Source organism: Mytilus trossulus, chromosome 3 (assembly GCF_036588685.1).
Source record: "Mytilus trossulus isolate FHL-02 chromosome 3, PNRI_Mtr1.1.1.hap1, whole genome shotgun sequence".
Classification (NCBI taxonomy): Eukaryota; Metazoa; Mollusca; class Bivalvia; order Mytilida; family Mytilidae; genus Mytilus; species Mytilus trossulus.
In genome coordinates this window covers 21,152,843-21,171,912 of record NC_086375.1, presented here as the reverse complement: position 1 = coordinate 21,171,912, position 19,070 = coordinate 21,152,843, and the positions used below count along the sequence as shown (strand labels likewise).

Genomic DNA, 19,070 nt, shown 5'->3' with positions numbered 1-19,070 from the left:
ATTCTATGTATACTAATGAGATAAGTGTGCATAAAATTACGAATTTCATTTTCAGTCTGTAATTTTAAATACCTGTATATCAATATGTACTTGTCATTGGTTTAAGAGTGTGTGTGATTTCAATGCTCAGCGAGTAATACGTATTTTGTAAATTTGTTTTCTTATTCTGTAAATTTGTATAATTATTGTACAATTTATGTAGTTTTCGATGTTCATTTTCGAACTTTTTACAACGCAATAACTATATATATTTTATAATCTACGTGTTTAATATTTGTAATTATCAGTGTGTGTTTTTAAGCTTTTTAAACAAAGTTGTTTTTATAACTCTCGGTGTGGCTTTTTATTTTAGCAATGTTAGTAAATTCGACATCAGAGAATGTTATTATCACATCTGACCACGAAAGACCACCATAGAAAAGTAACAAAGTGCAATATATTTGTTTGGACTGATGTTTAACATAATTTCCTACAAAATAATTAAAATAAGGAAATGTGGTATGATTGCAAATGAGACAACTATCCACCAAAATTCAATTAAAGTATATGTAAACAATTAAAATGTAAAGGCAAAAGGCCGTACGCCTTCAACAATGAGAAAAACAAATACCGTGTTGTCGGCTATAAAAGACTGTTTCAATGCTCGCCATTTCGGCACACAAATACAACTAAAATGTATGAACTCTTTCTAAAATTTTAATTGATTCATTTTCTCAAAATATTGTTCATAAATGATGCTAAAACCAATAAAAAGTTTAAACAATATACATTTTATGTACATGACTGTATACAATGCATACATAGTTTAAACAAAGAATAATCGGGGTAATGAGTCATATGGGTCTTTTTCAGTTGTCAATGAGAAAATAATTTATTAAGATCTAGGGGAGAAAATAAGTTTTGTTATAAGCACAACCGAATTCAAATATAATTCTTTTTTATTTCAACAAATTTTACGTTCTCTTTATAAGATATACATGTTAGAAAGCGTGTTAAAGGTTAGAATTGCTACAATATTGGTGGTTTTTTTACCTTTTTAATTGAAATTAATCAAGGCTTCTTAAATGTTTGGATTACTTTATAAAATATTCAGTATTCAAAGTATTTTAAATTATTTTAACATAAGATATGCTAAAATATAATGCTTGATTTTTTTTGTTTGGTATTAAAAAAATCATAGTTTTTAATCTGTCAATGTAGGCATCGAATTAAAAAAGCAATACTTTTCTTTCTTAATATGCTACTAAAAGCTAATTTGCTCTTCATTCGAATGAATCTTTTATTTATATTGAATGCTGAAAAGAGGTAATTTTCGTGTTAATTCATATTTTTTCTTTCTTTTTTAAAAGGTTATTAATTTTTTATTCCCATCCATACTTTCATATTCTGAAAGTTTAATTTTGTTCTATGTTTTTTCCTTATCACAAAGGTTAGTATCAACAAGTTATGAAAACGCCATATGCATTCCACTTCTTGATCCTCATTTGTGACGATAATTTCTATTGTTCTGAATTGATGTCATTTAATAAATTGGCATGGATGATCCTGGATATGAGGATTGGCCTTGGTAATAAGATCCACCAGCTGATGAGTAGGATCCACCTAATCCTCCATAAGACCCACTCAAACCACCATAAGTTCCTCCCAAACCTCCATAAGATCCACCTAATCCACCATAAGATCCACTCATACCACCATATGATCCACCTAATCCACCATAAGATCCACCTAATCCACCATAGGATCCACCTAATCCACCATAAGATCCACCTAATCCACCATATGATCCACTCATACCACCATAAGATCCACCATATGATCCACCTAATCCACCATAAGATCCGCTCATTCCACCGTAATATCCACCTCCCATGCCTCCACCGTATCCTCCAGAGAATCCTCCATATCCACCACCGTATCCCTTTCCACCACCATATCCACCACCATATCCACCGCCATATCCGCCTCCGTATCCCTTTCCATATCCTTTACCGCCATATCCTGAAAAAGATTTATGAGTTTTTATTACTATCATTAATAATTCACAACCACTTAAAAATTTAAAACCAACCATCACAAATGAGTAGCTTTTCGTTTCGAAATTCATGCATATTTAATTCAGACTGAGAGGTTGTTCAATGCTAGTCCTGTTAAATAATTAATCCAAGTGGGTCATCAGATATTTTCTTCAACAACAAACATTAAGATCAAGTTCCTAGAACATGTGAAAATATATAATGTATGTCCAAATCGGCAACCCCCTCCTATGACAATGAGCTTTCCTAAAGTGCTAACAATTGCCTGGTAGATAAATACTAACCAACCTCTCAAAGAAACTTTAGAAAAAAAAATAATATCTAAAGGGTACTATATATATTTATCTTGCATCTGTTTCGTTAAAGTTAAACAAACGCTGTTAAAAATCATTGTTACTCGTTTAAATCAAATTGCAGGGTTCACGAATGTTCGTTAATTACTATCATGAACACAGGAGTTATAACAGAATGTGTATGAATTTATCTTTGAATGTATTTCTTTTGTGTCAGATAATAATAGATATGATACAGATGACAAATAAATGAAATATTTAAAACTCTAACTTTACCTCCGTGTCCGTATCCTCCTCCTCCGTGTCCGTACCCTCCTCCTCCGTGTCCATACCCTCCTGCTGAAACAACAGCGGCTAGGGCAACAGTTACGGCAACAGCAAGGGTGAATCTCATTTTCTGGACAAAAAAAGAAATTTTATTAATCATAAATAGATACATTTGTACTGAGTATTAACAAAAGAATAATAATCATAAAAAAATAAAAATGATGATAATGTTAATAATTTTGCTGTGCTTATTTACTGAATAATTTCATGGTCGTTTCATTGATGTTAACTTGGCATGCACTGTTTGCTTTTTAAAAGTGAAAAGATCTCAGAGACATTGACTTTTTTTGCATTTGTCCCCGATTCTCTCTTTTTTTTTTAAATCATTTTATTATTTATTTTTATTCGTATTCATAACTAGTTTTATTCAATATTTTTTTAATCATATTTTGAAAATATACTAAAATACATGTGTGTTTTTCGTACTTACGATTTGGTTAGATAGTTTCCAAATAATTGTGGATATTAGGACAGCGATCTTTATATATATAGCTAATGTAATGATGTCATCTGATGGTGTACATTTCAGACCTCAAATAATATTGTAACAAGTTATTATGCGAATCTATATATCAGGAAGACTTCTGGTCATTGGTCACAGTGTCATTTTATGTAATATTTTACACTTTATGATCAGACAGAATGATCTTGAACTTTCTTTGACATTTTGCGTTATTTGATATAAGAACTTTCGGACGGTGGTACCTCTTATGACTAGATTTTAAGAAAAAAAAGTTAACGAATAAAACCGAAAATAATGAACGATACTGAAGAGGGTTGGGTTCAAATTATAAAGCACTTCATTTTAAAAATGACAAACGCATCCATAAGACAACTAAAGTTATGAGCATAAAACACAAAAATGTTCTTGTTTATTAAGGAGGGGTGAAAGATACCAGAGGGATATTCAAACTCATAAAACAAAAATCAACTGACAACGTAATAGATAAAAATAAAAAAAATAAAAAACAATCAGACAATCAGTGGTTCACCAATCACAACATAAAACACTAAAGACTGAGCAATGAGAACCCCACCAAACAATGAGGTGATCTCAGGTGCTCTGGAAGGGTAAGTAGATTATTATATACGAAATATTGACTGCTTTTCTAAATTATTCCTTCTAAATAATATGTTTAATTCATTTTTTTTAAAAGATTAGTACGGAATCTTTTTTGGTAAGATTAAATTTTGAAATATCCAGATTTAACTCTTATTTACGAAAATTTCAAACAATTTAGCAATAATATTTTTCGTGTCTAACATATCTAAACGTTTTTTTTTTCTAGTATTATTTCGCTTCTATCGCCTTGAAGTCCATAGTTCTCAGTTACGAGTTTTATTGTCAGTAGTTGAACAAGGGATGATATGCAACTTTTTTGAAAAATACAAGGTTTTATTAACCCTTCGTTAAATAGTTGTCACCTGTTTTCATGGCACGAATTTTTCTGAATATACAAATTGAGGCTAACAAATTCTGTAAGCACATTTGAAATCATAAAAACTCAGCTTCAAATTGTATGACTTATAGAGACAATGGGAGATACCCTATTTCTTTAAAAGCTTATCTACGAATGAAAAAATTTTGATTACACAAATGGAGATGAAAGAGGGACGAAAGATACCAAAGGGACATTCAAATTCAAAAGTCGAAAATAAACTATGACCCTGCTAAAAAATACAAAGACAAACAATCGTTCACAAAACACAACACAAAAAACTTTAAAGTCTAAACAAAACGAACCCAACTAAAAAGGAGGTGATCTCAGAAGTGTAAGCAAATCCTGCTTCACCTGTGACACCCGTTGTGTTGATCATGTTAGTACAGACCCGGAAAAAAGTCTACTTCGGTAGGTCACATTCGTGAAACAGGGACGGGATTGTAGTTACGACATTAGGAACATGACCGCTATCATCTGTGAAACAGATATTCCATACCGGTCAACCAGCTCGTAATGGCGTCCGTAAAATTTACGAAGGGATGACTTAAACTGAAGCATTTGGAACTCTTGGTCTAAAAGCTCCCTTGTGAGTAGCAACCCTCTATTGAGGAATTCATGATAGTGAGAGTACATCATCTATATAGTGGAAGGTTTAGTAAAAGGATACTGCTAACATCGTTTCTTTCTTCCTGAGAAGTTCCTGTATAATTAAGTCTCATTAGAATAAAAGAAAAAGTCGGAAAGACTATAGGAGCATAGTTGGTTCCTTTGGGGATGATGATTATTTGTTGAAAAAAAAATTCCGTCAAACGTAACAAATATGTTATCAATCAAGAAATGAAGCATGTTGATAATCTTAAGTTTAGATCATTTATCGTTTGAATGAGAGTGATTTTTTTGAAAAAGGATGATTTACCCCTCCCAACGACAAGATACTTTTATCCACGTTGGCCATTTTTTTTTATATATAAAACAAAGCAAAACAAACTATTTCAATTTGTCTTTTAGTTTTGAATGGATAATACTTGTGAAAAGTTTAGAATAGTCAAATGTTTTAATACTATTGCAAGAATCAGGAATTGTATGTACTTCAAAAGATCTTTGGGATGTTTTAGTATTCACATCATATCCACGCCACCTCTAGACCAGGCAGTTTCACCATTACTTTTAAGGCCCGCTTTGATTGCTGATAAATTTGATGTTAGTAATTTGGAAAGAAGTCTTTTTGGAGAGCTTGGAAGACCCAACAATATACCCTTGTTTAATGACAATTGTGTAGTATATGATCCAATAAAGTGATGGAAGATCAAGTTATTTATCTTTGGTTGAAATTCCAAAGGAACATAGAACAGACATATGAGTATCCAGGATTTTCCCTTTGGTTAGTGTTGTGGGGATATATGTTGAGTTTCCAAGTGAGTTGTCAAAACGTAATGCATTTATCAAGCAGTTTATGTAATGTGATTTACACACAAAAATGATGTTGTTTGTGGCTTTATCTGGGGGTTCACAGCATATTTTTCATGGAGGTAGGACAAGTGATTCGCAACATTTGGATCTTTAAAGATTGATGTAGTATGGGTATTGATTAAGTTTCTTAATTTGGATTTGTATCAACGACCTCACAGCTTGAATCAATTGGGACAGAGTATCTACGTCTTTTTCTTGCGTTTAACCTACTGTCTGGTATAATCCTCACTAAATCCATCAGTATTTCGAAGTTGCCTTTCCAAACAATGGATTTAAGCTCATGATATTTCGTACTTTTGGATAACACATTTCGTAGGGATATGTTTTTGACAATGTTGAGGTCACCGGTAATAACGTCGTCAGCCGGAGTCTACAAATAAGAGGTTAAGCTAGCTTTTAAACCAGGTTTAATCCACCATTTTCTACATAAGAATGTGACAGTTGTTATCCATTCATTTCACGTGCTTGAGCTTTTAATTTTGTAATTTGATTCAATACTTTCCTTTTTTAATTTTCCTCGGAGTTCAGTACGTTTGTGAGTTTATTTTTTAGATACGATAAAATTGAGAATGGAAATGGGGAATGTGTCAAAGAGACAACAACCCGACCAAATAAAAAACAAACAACATCAGAAGGTCACCAACAGGTCTTCAATGTAGCGAGAAATTCCCGCACCCGGAGGCGTCCTTCAGCTGGCCCCTAAACAAATATATACTAGTTCAGTGATAATGAACGCCATACTAATTTCCAAATTGTACACAAGAAACTAAAATTAAAATAAAACAAGACTAACAAAGGCCAGAGGCTCCTGACAAAAATGCGGCGGGGTTAAACATGTTTGTGAGATCTCAACCCTCCCCCTATACCTCTAACCAATGTAGAAAAGTAAACGCATAACAATACGCACATTAAAATTCAGTTCAAGAGAAGTCTGAGTAACCCTCCCCCTATACCTCTAACCAATGTAGAAAAGTAAACGCATAACAATACGCACATTAAAATTCAGTTCAAGAGAAGTCTGAGTCTGATGTCAGAAGATGTAACCAAAGAAAATAAACAAAATGACAATAATAAATAAATAACAACAGACTACTAGCAGTTAACTGACATGCCAGCTCCAGACTTCAATTAAACCGACTGACGATTATGATTTCATCATATGAACATCAGGCACAATCCTTCCCGTTAGGGGTTTAGTATCATATCATCATAACATATATGAGAAGAACATAACCCGTGTCATGCCAACAACTGTTTTTTAGAATAAATGTGTTTAGTTCCAACGCAAAGACCTTATCAGTGACTCAATATTAACGCCAAAATATGCAATCTTTAATGACTTGACAACAGTATCGTAATTATATCCCTTCTTAATAAGTCTATTCAAAGGTTTTGTAAGTTTCTGAGGTGAATACTGACACCTTTGTGCTTTATACAGAATATTTCCATAAAAAATTGGATGTGAAATACCTGAACGTATAAGAAGTCTGCATGTTGAGCTATATTTACGAATGATGTCTTTATACCGATGATAAAATTTAGTAAAATTTTGTAAACTTTTATGGATACTTACATTTTTGTTTGATTAGCTTTTTATATTAAAATATAACTAAATGGTGCTATATTGATATTATAAATTATGGTCCTATGGCCTGCAGATACGCTGTATTTATGTTTTTGGAATGCACAATGTTTTGTTTTCTCAGACAATATATTTTATCTTTATAATAGTTATCAAAGGTACCAGTCTTATAATTTAATACGACATTTAGTAATTTTGATTATGCAAATGTTGAAATCAAAATAGCAATACTTTAACATCTTACACAAGTTATGCAAGTATTCAAAGTCAATGAACCGTGACTGAGTTACATGGCCAAATAATCTCCATGTAAATGAGATGTGCCGATGCTAATACATCTGCATACCAAATACCATGACTTATTACAAGTTGTTCCAAAACCCAAATACAAACATTAACTTGTAAAAGAGGGACGAAAGATACAAAGGGACAGTCAAACTCATAAATCTAAAACAAACTGACAACGCCATGGCTAAAAATGAAAAGTCAAACAGAAAAAACAATAGTACACATGACACAACATAGAAAACTAAAGAATAAACAACACGAACCCCACCAAAAACTAGGGGTGATCTCAGGTGCTCCGGAAGGTTAAGCAGATCCTGCTCCACATGTGGCACCCGTCGTGTTGCTTATGTGATTACAAATCCGGTAAATAGTCTAATTCGGTAGGTCACATTCATGAAAGGGAAGAGGATTGTAGTAACGACGTAAGGAACATATCCGATATCATTTGTGAAACGGTTATTCCATACCGGTCAACCAACTCGTGATGGCGTCCGTAAAATTTACGAAGCGATGATTTCAACTTCACCATTTGGAACTCTTGGTTTAATAGCTTCCGTGTGAGCAGCAATCCTCCATCAAGAAAATCATGATAGGAAATGCAAGCACGGGAATATCGTATCAATTGGGAGATATATACATCGTATGCAGGTGCTGCTGGAATGTTGCTACTTAGAAATGGAAAGTTCACAATTGGAAAGCTGAAATCATCTCTTTTGTCGTAAAGTTTTGTTTTCAACCGACCCTCATTGTCAATTTCTAGATGTAAGTCAAGATATGAAGCCGACTTAACTGTATCTGTAGTATCCTTTATCTCTAGTTCGATGGGATAGATGTGTTCAACATAGTCACCAAATTTTGAATTGTTTAGTGAAAGAACATCATCTATATAGCGGAAAGTAGAGTAAAAGGATATTGCTAACTTCTTATCTTTCTTCCTAAGAAGTTCCTGCATGAAGTCAGCCTCATAATAATAAAGAAACAAGTCGTCAAGTAGAGGGGCACAGTTTGTTCCCATTGGAATACCGACAGTGTGTTGAAAAACACGACCTCCGAACGTAACAAATATGTTGTCAATCAAGAAATCAAGCATCTTAATAATATCAGTTTCATATCAGAGAATTTTTTGTTTGAATCAGAGTGATTTTTTACAAAGTAGGATTTATCCCTCCCTGAGACAAATACTTGTATCTACGTTGGCCATTCTTTTTTATGAAGCAAAGTAATACCATCTCTTTCAATTTGTCTTTTAGTTTGGAATGTGGAATACTTGTGTAAAGAGTAGAAAAGTCAAATGTTTTAATACTGTTACAAGATGAAAGAGTTAGATTGTATGTACCTAAGAGATCTTTGGAATTTTTAAGATTCCACATGTGATTCACTCCACCGCTAGAATAGGCAGTTTCACAATAACTTTGAAGCCTGTCTTCGATTGCTGATAAAATAGATGTTAATAATTTAGAAATAGGTTTGGTGGAGCACTTGGAAGACCCAGCAATATACCGTTGTTTGTAAGGACACTTATGTAGTTTAGGTATCCAATACAGTAACTATGTAAAAGTTTCAAAGTCCATGTACCATAAAGAGGGGGTGGGGTTATATATTCTCCATGGAAACAATATTTGCAAATGCCAATAAATTTGCATACCAAATATCATTGACTTAACATTAGCAGTTCATCTTAAACTGATCTTATCACAAACTAATACATGTTAACTTAAAAAAAATGTGAAAGTCAATAAACAATGACTGAGAGGGCAGGGTCATATAATATCCATGTAAATGAGATCTGCCAATAATTATACAACTGCATACGATATGATTGACTTACCACATGTGTTTCACTACATCTAATCACAAACTAATACATTGTTGAAGCCGTCGCTGCCGGGAACAGCATACAGGTATGTCTCACTTTTTGACTCTGTCAAGGCGAGACAATTCGGTACGTCTAAACACTGCTAAGGACTCCTTAGTGCACTAAGGACTATACAATGCCACTAAGGACTAGAAGGACTACTGTTATACGTGTTATTTTTGCATATTCTGTTAAAGATTGATATTTAATGCATAAATTTCAAATTTTATAGAAAAATAATCATAAATAAAAAAGATATTCAACATTTTCTAGGCACGTGCCCATTTTTCTTTGATATACCGAAAATCAATGAACCGATTGACACGTGCCAAATAATATAACAACTGATTAAACAATCATATATTCTTTAATTTAAGAAATTGACAATTGTATCGAAAAGATTAATACTTGATTATCATAATAAAATGTGTTGTTCTTATTTAAAAGATTAAATGATTAAAAGGACAAATAATTTTGCTTTTGTTTCATTTATTTCCCGACATAGTTATTTGACATAGGTTTTAATGTTGATGTGCGCCAACTAATAAGTAAGAGTGTGGTCAGCTTGGTAAAATGTTTATGTAAGAGACATGAAGACCAAATGAATATATATATTTATAACTTTTTTGTTTTTATTTTAATTCCGACAAAGATGCGTTACGAGTGGCTTCACTAAAACATGAGTAAATTCCGAAAAAAAACCTATAAATCATGATTTTTATTTGTCCACTTTCTATTACTGCTTTTTACGTACTAGTACGAAAAACGATTGAATTGATAAAAAAATCATGTGGCGTCCTTGTGATTTATCAAAACCACTAGTTTTCAACCAGTTTGATATCAGTTTACAAAGGCGGTACTTATTAATTTGAAATTGTTTGACATTTGTTTTTTTTTTTCTTCTAAAAGAAAAAGAAGTTTAAAATAATCATTTAACGAATTTTAGTCAGATTAGGTTTTATTTCTAATATATGAAAGAGAAATGTTTTTCAAAATGTTCCACAGTGTTTAGTACATATTTACGAATAATTTCCTGCATTTGTTAATTTAAAGTTAAAGATATAATGTTGAGAGTGCTTTGTAAACATTACTCACTGTTGAGGGCCGTATGGGTAACTTAAAGTTATTAATTTCTGTGTCATTTTGTCTCTTGTGAATAGTTGTCTCATCACCAACCCTACCACATCATTTTTTATATTGGTTGCAAAAATTTATTATCGTATTGAATTCGTTTTTGTCCAGAAATATATTGCTCAAACGTGTTCTTCATATGATAATAAAATTTGAAAATGAACCATAGCATACGCACAAAAACATGATTTCTGTCTAAATCCGTCTGTTTACTTGTAGCTTGCATTAAATAAGTTTGGTTACATGTAGTAAATATTTTTTATCAGATGGATTTTTTTTTGTCCCCAAATACATTGCTCCAGAGACATATATACGTCTCTGATTGCTCAAACGTCTTCATATGTAAATTAAAAAAAAGGATAAAATTTTGAAAAAGTACCATAGCAAACGCACAAGGGTGGTTGCATGTAGTAAAAAGTTTATTATCTTATTGATTACGTGTTGTCCAGTAATACATTGCTTAACGTCTCCACATAAGAAAATAAATTTTGAAAAGTGCACCACAAGAAACAAAATAATGTGTTTCGGCTCCATACCTGTTCGAACGCGTGTCCGTCGTCGCCCGTATTCTGTCATTTATTAATATATGAACATCAAATTAAAAAACCTTCAATACACTTGAGAAAAAATACTTCTTCATTCTGAAAAAAACACATTAATAGTATTTCAACAACAATTCATTTTTTTACCAATGTTGTCCATTAAACACAACAAATACCATGATTCCCGTGTAATCAGTTATGTAATATGACACGTGTCAAACGGTTCATTGATTTTCGGCACATCAAAGAAATACGGGCACGTGTCTAAATAATGTTGAATATCTTATTCATCTATGATTATTTTTCTACAAAAATTGAAATTTATGCATTAAATATCATTCTCTACCATATTGTGAAAAGAAATTGCATGTAACAGCACCCCATCTAGTCCTTAGTGGCATGTTATAAGTCCTTAGTGCACTAAGGACTCCTTAGCAGTGTTTAGACGCACCCGAGACAATTACCATATAATTGATATTCATGTCAACACAGAAGTGCCGACTACTGGGCTTTCACCCTTTGGATATGTATAGATTGCTACTTAATCTAGGAGAAACACCATTAATAACTCTATTGTCATTGGCTTTGAACTAGATTTCATTAACAGTTAGTTCTTCCATCAATGCATTGTGTCTTTTGTTTTTATATATTTGTTATTTGTACTTCATGCTAATATGAGTCTGGCCATTTCAACTGATTTAAACAATTTGTTATGTTGTGGTGTTAGTGTACTAGGTAAGAGGGACAATTGAGTGCTCACAAACATGTCACTTACTTAATGTGCCTCTTTTATGCCATGAACCTGCAAGGTAGTGGTTGTTATTGGTTGCTGTTGTATTTTTTCCTTTTTATGTTTTTTCTAGTTGTATTGTTTCATTTTCATTTTATGGTAAAAAAAAAATTATAATGAAAGACTGTTTAGTGTCACAGCCACAAATCCAACTAAGTCATACACAAATAATATGAAAACAAGTGTGTTAAAACAACTTCAGAGTATGTAGTAAAGTGAAAAATATAAAGCTTATGATATAAATAGGTGACTTACCTTGTGAATGTTTAGCAATTCTTGATTGTTTTTTACTTCTACTGCATACTCGGAAGTTGGTTTAAAGCACTTGTTTTCATATTATTTGTGTATGACTTAGTTGGATTGGTGGCCGTACTATAGTTATGATTCCATTTAGATGAGAAAAAAAATGGCATTTTATCGACCACTGGGTCGATGCCACTTTTCATCCCAGAGGGTTTCACCAGCCCAGTAGTCCGCATTTCGGTGTTGACATGAATATCCAATTATATGGTAATTTTTAGGAATATTCTGTAACAAAACTTGGAATTTTCGAAAAACTAAGGATTTTCTTATTCCAGGAATAGATTACCTTAGCTGTATTTGGCACAACTTTTTGGAATTTTGGGTTCTCAATGCTCTTCAACTTTGTACTTGTTCAGCTTTACAACTTTTTTCAATCTGAGAGTCACTGATGAGTAAATATGTAGACAAAACATGGTCTGGCGTATTAAATTATAATCCTGGTACTTTTAATAACTGTTTACTAAGTTTTTGTTCTACAAATGTGACAATTTGACAAATTAAGATTTTATTTGTCAAATGTAAATCAACTTCAGATACAACTTGGAAGAATAAAATCAAAAGCCCTGTCCAACATAATTGTGTGCCAGTCAATAAATAATCCCAAAAAACATGCACTGTGTAAATCTTTCTGGGGTGACAACTGTGGTGCCCATACAATTAAGGATTTGTCTGATTTTTAACAACTGATATCACATTGAAAAGATGAATTGATTTCCACTGAAGGAAATTTGTCCATTTTCTAACAAGATTTGGACTATATTTTGATTTTGACTGATGGAAATGGGTACTTTAGAAAAACACTGCAATTACAACAAGCATGTTTCATCATTGACTGGAATTCAGATTGTGTTAAATAACATTGGTTACCTTGGTTTAATTCCAGGATTTGTTTTCAGTCAAAGACGATAAAACGACATAGTAATATTGCAATTACAATTATTAACAGATAAAGAAATGTACATAAATATTTTATTTCCAAGATCTTAATGGCAATATTTGTCTATAATACAGGAAAAAATGTCTGAACATTCATACACAACTTGGACATGAACTAATTACATTTTCATGAATTCACTGCACTTAACTCAAATTCTTACTTTACAGCTAAGGAGAAAGCCGTCTTAAAAACATGTCAACTAATACCATATACATGTACCGATATTAAAAGAAATCATTTACACTTTTATCACATAACAATCTAAAAAAATCTTTAAATTATTAACAAATCTAAAAACCTTAAGGTCACATGTTATAATTATATAGCATGTGAATATAACCAATAAAAAAGTTATTATAAGAAATTGCTTTATTTCACCAACTCCAAAATTATATTCTTATTTACAAACTAGGTTAACCTATTAATTCTAAACAGTTCATAATATATTTATAATATATATATAATTTAAGAACCACCAATCATACTCTTTAGGAAAGATTGTCAATGAAGACTAGTTCAATTGTTATAACTGAAGAAAACAAAAACATAAGATTAACCAAAATGTATGATTTGGATTACTCCCTCTTGTTTTTCTGTATGCACATTTTCAAATTATAGGTAAGATATAACAGCACAAATTGTTTTCCAATATAATGCAACCAGATGCTTTATACAACCGCAGAGGTCAAACCCATAACAGTTGGGGCAAGTATGGACACAACATTTAAGCTTGATACAGCTCTGAATTTGGATTGTGATTAAATAGTTGACACAACATAGGTTTTTGACACAGAATGAATGTGGTCTAAGAACTTAAACTTAAAAACTTAATTTTTTTTAAATTGGACATTTACCTATAATGGTCCAATATACAAAATCTAAATACATGGTTAGATTCAGCATATCATAGAACCTCAAGAATTCAATTTTTGATGAAATCAAATAATGTTCAATTTTAGACCCTTTAAACCTCAATGTGGACCAATTTGATAACCCGCCCAAATATTGAAAATCTAAATACATGTTTAGATTCAGCATATCAAAGAACCCCAATAATTCATTTTTTGATGAAATCAAACAAAGTTTAATTTTGGACCCTTTTGGCCCCTAATTCTTGGGACCAAAATTCCCAAAATCAATCCAAACCTTCCTTCTGCGGTCATAAACCTTGTGTTAAAATTTCATAGATTTCTATTAACTTATACTAAAGTTATTGTGCAAAAAACAAGAAAAATGCTTATTTGGGCCCATAATTCCTTAACTATTGGTACCAAAACACCCAAAATCAATCCCAACCTGCCTTTTATGGTCATTAACCTTGTGTTTAAATATCATAGATTTCTATTTACTTTTACAAAAGTAAGAGTGTGAAAAACCAAATGTCTTCAGACGATGATGTCAAAGTGATACCAATATACAACCAAAATTTTCAATTTTTGCTGTCATATAATAATACTGCATACCCCAGTAATGTTTAGAGGTCACAAATATCTGTAAACTTCTCTAAGTGCAAATGTATAGACATAAAATAAATACCTTTTTGGTTTTTTATTGATAAATGATATTTGATTAAGCAGGTATGGTTGTTAATATAAAGGTACAATAACTCACACTATATAACTTTGTATGAAGTTTATCTACCTAAATCTATTCAATATAATACATATATCACCAAATAATAAAACACTTGTAGTTACCAAAAAGTGACTGAAGGTAAGGATACTTTTACAATCAAAACCATACACAAGTGAATAAATCATTATATAATGTATTCAGTTTTAATTTTCATATACTGGTAATTAAACATGAGCTTATTATTAAAATCAAAGCAGCTTACTTGAATTAATTTTACAAAAACAAATCCAAATCTCAACTGAGAATTCAAATTGGAACACTCATTAGGTTCAAAGAAGGAAAATGAAATAAGTATTAATTCTGAATATTTATTTGTTTCTATGAGAGAGGTTTCAACTGATTACCTATAGAAAAGATTTGAAGAATGTGATATCAACACAATAAAAGTGTACGTCTTCAAATGGTTGTTATCATCAACAAGATTTCCAAACTTCAAATTAACAATGTCTTTCAATCTTCACCAACACATCAACCTTAAAAAAAATTTATATAATTAAATGGAGACCTAAACAAGAATTGTTTGAGACCAGAGCTACGTATACATACTGCAACAATACCACATTTAACGGATATGATATTCATTTATCTAGAGGGATAAGTATCCAAAATTTACAATGAAAGATCTGTTTTCCCATTTTTAACATGTCAAGTCCTGTGGTATAGATTTAAATGTCAAGCATTTAAGAAATTTTTATGGTCATTCATAATATATTTTTAACTTTGTATAATAATTTTTAATATATATATCACAGCTGAGATCATTCATCACTGCTTAATTTTCTTGTAAAGGATCAATAAGTTCTTAATTGTTACAAGAGATTTTAAAATTTGTTAAGATATATTTCTTTAGAAATTCCATCTGGTTAATCTATATTTCAACAACACTATTTTTTTTAAAAATTGATTAACTACAAGAAAACAGATTAGTAGATGAATTGCTTCAGTTGTCAAATTCTAAGTTTAATTGCAATTTATCTCATTTGCAAACAAAATATCATGCAAATGATAAATATAATATCAGATTCTGCCATGATGAAAAGATTAGATGTTCCTTTGTGATTGTAATTATAGGGACAAATAATGTTAAATTTGTATTTGAAAAAATTGTACTTTTTAACTACCAAGAAAATATCTGAAATTCTTGTACATGTTTATGCAATTAAAAGGTAATTTTGAATCGCATTTGGATATAATAATCCCATATTATTTGACAAATGACTTGAGGCAGCATGTAAAACAGCACTTGTCAACGCGATATGATATTTATAATACAATCTATATATAGGGAAGTAATCTAAACCATTAAATGGACATGCTATAATAACCTCAATCAGAAACAAATTAAGGGACTAATTTTTATAAATTTCCAATATTATACTCCATTAAGAATTGGATCAGGAAGATATTGTAATACCTCACTAATTAATATGAACCAAAAAAAAACTTTGTCAACGGTGAATAAATGTACATACATACAAATCAGAATATTATGGTTGCGGTATGAAAATGTTTAAAGCCTGATGATCCCATATTTATTGTTCAGTATTCAGTCATCACAGATTGCAGAAAATCTCTTTAACAGTAAATGCCAAAACCAAAATTCTAATTGGATGTGATCAGTATTTTTGTTATCTGACCATGTCTTAAAATTTCTAACATCAAATGGAACTTTAATCAACAATAAGGGGAGAGGGGATGGATTAAAATCAAGGTAAAATTGGGGGGGGGGGATTCTAAGGTAAATGTAAAACTCAAACTTGACCTATATTACGTTAATCTATGGAATTATGTTCTAAATTCAAAAGATTTGCTAAAGTTTGGTTTAACTACTGTTAGAACTTTCTCAGCACATTCTCCCTCTTAAAATATTCAAATTACATCATGTTATGTTACCCCCTAATATCGTCAAATGTAATAACACTAAACAGAACTTTATAATTTTTGGGGTTAAAAAAAATTTAAACACCCAAATTCTTATATTTCACCAATACTATAATGTTAAAAGAAAATATTTTACCATTACACTAGGCATAATATGTAGGAGAAACTAATAGATCTGTCAGTATAACTAGCTGATCATCTGTAAACATCTGTTTATGATCATGCCAGTTATCATGGTGGGTACGTCGGAAATTGGATAATGTCTTCTTCACAGTCATCTGAAAGAAAAAAAGTTGTCTTTAAAAAATATTGTTTTATTCTTCATTACAGCATAATGTTAGGAATGACAGTTTGGTATACGCTTGTAAGATAGAGTATGAAGTACTTTTGAAGCTACTTTGTATCGAAAATGCAAATTAGTGTTTCTTCAATGCCTAACATAATTTACTAATGCAGTGTTGTCAACTTCTAGCAAAAGTTTTACGGACCATTGTAAATCACAGTGAAATGACCAACATCAGTTTGGGTTTTGCCATTAGTGTTTAGGAATTTTGTTTCATGAAATAACATACACTGTCCATAGTTTTCCATTTAATAAAAGAAACCTTGAAATAACTATTCATTGAGCAGATAAAATTAAACTGAACTTCCTTTTATATTTCAAACATTTGATAATCTCCCTTTAATTAACTTGAAGATGGCCTAAATCCAACTGAGTAATTCAAAACATGAAAAGGATTTTACAATCAGAATATTTTAAAATGACAAGGGGGTTTTCTTCCTTCAGACATATAGGGAGACAGAGTTCAAGCAAAAATCTATCAAAATGATCTTATTCAGGTCAAGACGATCTCATTAAAATGTATGTGGGAGGGTAGGAAGGGACTTTCAAATATCCCTACAATCAAGACCCATTTTTTAAATAATTTTGTTTTGCAAAATGGTAATAGACCCTTGACCAATATTCAATGATTAAACTTCCCTTCCTACCCTCCCAAATACATCTTGAATAGCCTGAGTGTAAAATATGAAAGTAATTCTGAGTCACATGATAAGAACTGACCTGTATAGGCTGAGGGTCATCTACATGGTTACTTAGGTCCATTAATATCTGTGGCATGAATTCTGGTACATCATATGGATAAGCTTGTACAAAAGCACTAAGTCCTAACACTCCAGCATGACGTTTTATCAAAGCATCCAAGGTTATATTTTCTGTAACTCTTCTTTTCTTCAACTTGATGCGAGTCAGTCTCTCAAAATGATCCTGTTGGAAAAAAGAAGCATAACAGTATAGAACTATGTTAAATTCCATTTGAAAATATAATTTTAAGGTTTAGCAATTGAATAATTAGAACTATTCTCTATAAAGTAACATTCTGTACAAGGCCATTTCAGCTTCTTATGAAAGTATTTTAATATTATTTTGGCATTAAGTATTTTGTGACTTCCAATTCAACGTAGCGTAGCTATTATACGTTGTTTTAATTAATCATCATTGTAAAAAAGCAAACATAAACAATTATTGGCTACACACAATTGACAAAGTTAGGTTGCCAAACAATTCATAAGGTCATGATACAATGAACACCAACATTTGAGGGAAATGAGGCCAAGATTTAAAGTCATATGAAACTTCAAAATTAGAAAAGGTTGAACATGTTTTATATACAAGAATGGCTTTAAAGTTTTACTCTAAAAGAAGGGATTGTAATTTTTTTCTTCTCAAATAATCCTGTATATTATCTTCATAAATGTACTGATATTGAGATCAACAACCACTGAATGAAATATTGTTTGTCGATAATAAATAATAGATGCTTAATAAATATATAAAATGTGCATACAAGACTTAGTTTATTTCATAAGCATGCATTGGTTTAATAATATCGAAAACAGTCAAAATTCAAGAAACTCATTCATATGACTTTAACTGAAATTTATTATAGCGAACCCTATTGAACCTTTCTATAGATTCACCTGCAAGTTACCTGTCCATTTAAACTTTTGGCAGTTCTATTGTCCCATCTAACAAATACAACAGGTATTGTTCTCTGTATAGTTTATTCACCAGGACCTTTAAATTTCTTCTAGGAGAAATATATCACTCATTGATTAATTTACCTCAGTAGAAAATTTATCTGCTAAATTAGAAGGAAATAACATGTGTACTACTTTTAAAAAACTGTATATGAGTTTGAATGTATTATATTTTCAATCTGTTGAATGTAAACACTAATTCAGACATTAATAAAAGTTGATTCCTAAAAAAATATTAACATTATTCCTATTTCCAAAAAATAATTGATAAAAAAAAACTAAAAATGTTGATGTTTACATATTAAGGCCTTCTTAAAAGTATTCTATAACTAAACAAAAACTAAAAAATGCAAATTTTCATACGAACAATACTTTTTATTTTAAAAACAAACTGTTTATGATTAAGTTATTATTTATTTTGAACATATTGAAAAAAATATTATAAATGTTTAATAAACACGAAATCACAGGCATTTTTTTTATATGTGAAACATGTAATTTCTATCAATTTAGCAGAT

At 31.1% G+C, this 19,070-nt stretch overlaps 2 protein-coding genes across 4 annotated transcripts in view; both read right to left on the bottom strand.

Moving 5' to 3' along the window:
- Window positions 1-678: 678 nt before the first annotated feature.
- Window positions 679-3,315, bottom strand: LOC134710363 (ctenidin-1-like). Of its 2 annotated transcripts, none has more exons than XM_063570713.1 (3): window positions 3,087-3,315; window positions 2,606-2,726; window positions 679-2,001 (listed from the first exon to the last, which is right to left on the bottom strand). In XM_063570713.1, the coding sequence occupies exons 2-3, from the start codon at window positions 2,721-2,723 to the stop codon at window positions 1,523-1,525; spliced, it is 597 nt and encodes a 198-aa protein (XP_063426783.1). In that variant the 5' UTR covers window positions 2,724-2,726; window positions 3,087-3,315; the 3' UTR covers window positions 679-1,522. The 2 variants fall into 2 exon arrangements, with proteins under 2 accessions (XP_063426783.1, XP_063426784.1); XM_063570714.1 differs by having other exon boundaries at window positions 3,083-3,101.
- Window positions 3,316-13,011: 9,696 nt separating this feature from the next.
- The window catches only part of LOC134710358 (proteasome activator complex subunit 4-like), a 70,257-nt gene continuing 64,198 nt past the window's right edge, over window positions 13,012-19,070 (bottom strand). Inside the window, exons 45-47 of one of the 2 annotated variants that reach the window (XM_063570705.1) lie at window positions 17,576-17,779; window positions 16,649-16,790; window positions 13,012-15,104 (exon numbers count right to left, since the gene is read on the bottom strand). In XM_063570705.1, coding sequence (XP_063426775.1) covers window positions 16,656-16,790; window positions 17,576-17,779 — 339 coding nt within the window. In that variant the 3' untranslated portion in view covers window positions 13,012-15,104; window positions 16,649-16,655. The remainder of the gene's footprint in view (window positions 15,105-16,648; window positions 16,791-17,575; window positions 17,780-19,070) is intronic. The other variant, XM_063570706.1, reaches the window with a different exon arrangement.

Excerpts from the sequence above, each read along its gene's own strand:
- LOC134710363 (XM_063570713.1), bottom strand. The coding sequence starts at position 2,723 with ATGAGATTCACCCTTGCTGTTGCCGTAACTGTTGCCCTAGCCGCTGTT. Across the intron at positions 2,002-2,605 it reads AGGAGGATACGGACACGGAG|GATATGGCGGTAAAGGATAT; the intron begins GTAAAGTTAGAG and ends AATCTTTTTCAG.